The 3110-nt window shown below is 38.2% G+C and overlaps 1 protein-coding gene across 1 annotated transcript; it reads left to right on the top strand.

The window, feature by feature from the left end:
• The first annotated feature begins 415 nt into the window (after positions 1-415).
• On the top strand, positions 416-1519 carry LOC133034296 (uncharacterized). The gene has a single exon (XM_061109350.1). The coding sequence runs from the start codon at positions 416-418 to the stop codon at positions 1517-1519; it is 1104 nt and encodes a 367-aa protein (XP_060965333.1).
• The last annotated feature ends 1591 nt before the right edge of the window (positions 1520-3110 follow it).

Here is a 3110-nt window from a genome sequence, read left to right as displayed (position 1 = left end):
ATTAAATAATATTATCATTTAATTTAATTATTAATTAGACATATAAAGTCTATTAATAAATAAATAAACCTAGAATCTCTTTTCTTTACAATTTTTCCCCTGCTTAGTGAAAATTCACAAATTAGACATAGTCTAACTTTAGAATTATAATTGATTAATCACAAATCAATTATAGTTTTCTCTGGTTTTTAGCCCTTGCAGTCGAACGACTGGTGCCATGGCTAAAATAAGGTCCAAAAATCATGGAAAACTGAAATCTGCTACTAAAAAATCAAAGCGATGTATTTCGAAAGTTGTTTCTGACGATGAGCGGACTGAATTCCTGGAGCGAATTGCTGAAATTGAGCCTCTTGAGGTCTCGGATGAGGAGATATACTAGGAAGAAGGGCGATTCTGTGAGGGTATCGATTCAGGTATGATATCCCCCAAATCCATAGCTGAGGCGCGATTGGAACAGAATATGGAAGGAAAAGAGGTGCGTGCTGATTTTGATCAATTCCTCACGGCTAATGTGCAATGTAACAGTAACCTAAGACAAGGTATGAGTTCTATCCCCCCTATATTGCGTTCTAACATTGTGATAAGAAACCTGGAAAATTCATTTAAAGAAACAGAGCAGGGCAGTGGGAAAGTTAAGATTACTCTTGATGATATTGAAGAGGAGGTTCTGTTTTGGAAACCCTCAATGGTATGTTACGTGCTTGGTGTTAATCCTCCATTACATGTTCTTGAGGGTTTTGCAAAAAGAGTGTGGCAGGATAAGGTTGATAGAATGAAACTTTTGTCTCATGGTATCTTCATTATTCGTTTTCATTCTGCTGAATATAGAGATCAAGTCATTAATGGGGGCTATGTCTTTTTTAACCGAAGGCCAGTTATCATGAAACCTTGGGATCCTAATGTCAACTTTAAGAAAGAGGATGTGAAATGTGTTCCAATTTGGGTGCAATTAGAGGATTTAGAACTGAAGTATTGGGGCCAAAAGTCACTCTTTAAGATAGTTGGGCAATTAGGCAAACCTCTCATGGAAGATTCTATTACTAGAGAAAGGGAAAGATTGAATTATCCTAGGGTGTTAGTGGAGGTTATCATGGACCAAAAACTACCTGATATGCTAGAATTCGAGAATGAATATGGGATGAATACATCGGTGGGGGTAAAGTATGAATGGAAGCCTATAAGTTGCTCTCATTGTTCGGGTATTGGTCACTCAGCTGCTGAATGTAAGAGATCTGCACCGGCCAAACAACAATGGATTGTTAAAAAGGATAATAGGAAGACCACAGACATTGATGAAGATGGGCTTATTAGAGTATCAAAAGGGAAGAAAGTTGATAAGCCTGAACAGACTAAGGAGGTCCCAGCAGTAAAAACAACCAACCCTTTTCAAGCTCTCAGTATGGAAAATCAGATGGGAAATAGGGGGGAATTTGGAATAAGCCTACCTCAAGCCGATTGGGGGATTATGGATGACACAAGAGGGGGGGGGGGGGGAGAGCCCTCTCTTTCAAATGGATAAAATACTCTGTTGGAATGTCCGAGGAGCTAACAATCAATCTAAACAACAATCAATAAAGCAATTTATTAATTCTCAAAAGGTTAATTTTGTTGGTCTCCTCGAGACAAGGGTAAAGGCCCCAAAACTTGGAGCCTTGTACTCGAATGTGTTCGATGGATGGTGTTTATCTTCCAACATTGCATGGCATCCAGGAGGTAAGATTACTATTGCTTGGAACCCTCATAGATTTTTTGTTGATATTGTCAAGTGTACTAGTCAACTAATGCACTTGAGAATGTTAACAATTGAGGGATTTAATAGCTTTCTTACTGTTGTGTATGCATCTAATAATAGGAATGAGAGACATATCTTATGGAAGGAATTGTGTGGGATGTATACTAATGAATATTAGTGTGTCATGGGTGATTTTAATGATATTTTGGCGAAGGAAGAGAGGGTGGGACAAAGGGTGAGATCTTATCCTGACTCTGAATTTCTTAGTTGCGTGAACTTTTGTAAGCTTGAAGATGTTAAGGCAAGTGGGAATTTTTTCACTTGGTCAAACAAGCAACCGGGGTCTGATAGAATTTATTCAAAGATTGATAGGGTTATGGCCAATCAAGCTTGGATCAATAAGTATGAGTGGGCTGAAGCCGTTTTTCTCAATGAGGGACTATTTGATCATTCTCCGGCTATTTTGTCTTTACATCCTCAAGTAGTGGGGGGGAAAAGACCTTTCAAATACTTTAGGATGTGGAGATCTCATCCTAAGTATGAGACTGAATTAAAAACAGTATGGAGTATGAATATCTCGGGGGGCAAAATGTTTCAAGTGATTTGCAAGTTGAAACAGTTCAAGGAGAGACTTAAAGTGATTAATAGAGAGGGATTTTGTGACCTATTGAAGCAATTAATGATGCCAAAAACCGACTTGGAAGCTCTCCAAACTAGGCTACAGCAGCAGCCTTTAGCAGCCCATTTACACCAACAAGAGAAAGAAGCTCGGAGAAAGTTGATCCTAAAAAAATGCGAATTATACTTCTTTTTAAAACAAAAGGCTAAATTGACAAAGTTGTAAGATGGAGATACGACCCCGCCTTATTTCATGCTTGCATTAAGCATAGAATGAGACAAAATCGTATTCTATCTATAGAAAATCAGCAGGGCTGCAGAGTTACTGACCCTTCTCTCATCTCAGATGCATTCCTTGATTTTTATAAAAATCTGCTGGGCACTACAAGATCTAACAGGAAGAAGGTTGAGAAGGCTATCATTAGCAAGGGGCTTTGGTTAGTTCAGAGCAAGCAGCTTGTCTTTTAAAGGAGTTCACTGAAGATGATATCAAAAAGGTTGTATTTAGTATTCTTGGGAATAAATCCCCAGGGCCTGATGGTTTCTCCAATAGCTTTTACCAAGACAATTGGGAGATAATTGGGAATGAGGTATGTGGGTCTGTGAAATCTTTTTTGGAATCTGGTAACATTTTGAAGGAAATTAATTCTACTATAATAACCTTGGTACCTAAAAGTAAATGTCCTAATTCTGTCAAAGATTTTAGGCCAATAGCTTGTTGCAATGTGATCTACAAGATTGCCACTAAGTTATTGAGCTC

The sequence above is a fragment of the Cannabis sativa genome, chromosome 2 (genome assembly GCF_029168945.1).
Source record: "Cannabis sativa cultivar Pink pepper isolate KNU-18-1 chromosome 2, ASM2916894v1, whole genome shotgun sequence".
Classification (NCBI taxonomy): domain Eukaryota; kingdom Viridiplantae; phylum Streptophyta; class Magnoliopsida; order Rosales; family Cannabaceae; genus Cannabis; species Cannabis sativa.
The sequence above is the reverse complement of the archived record's forward strand: the minus strand, read 5'-3'. Positions and strand labels throughout refer to the sequence as shown.

Coding starts and splice junctions, on each gene's coding strand:
- LOC133034296 (XM_061109350.1), top strand. CDS start 416: ATGATATCCCCCAAATCCATAGCTGAGGCGCGATTGGAACAGAATATG.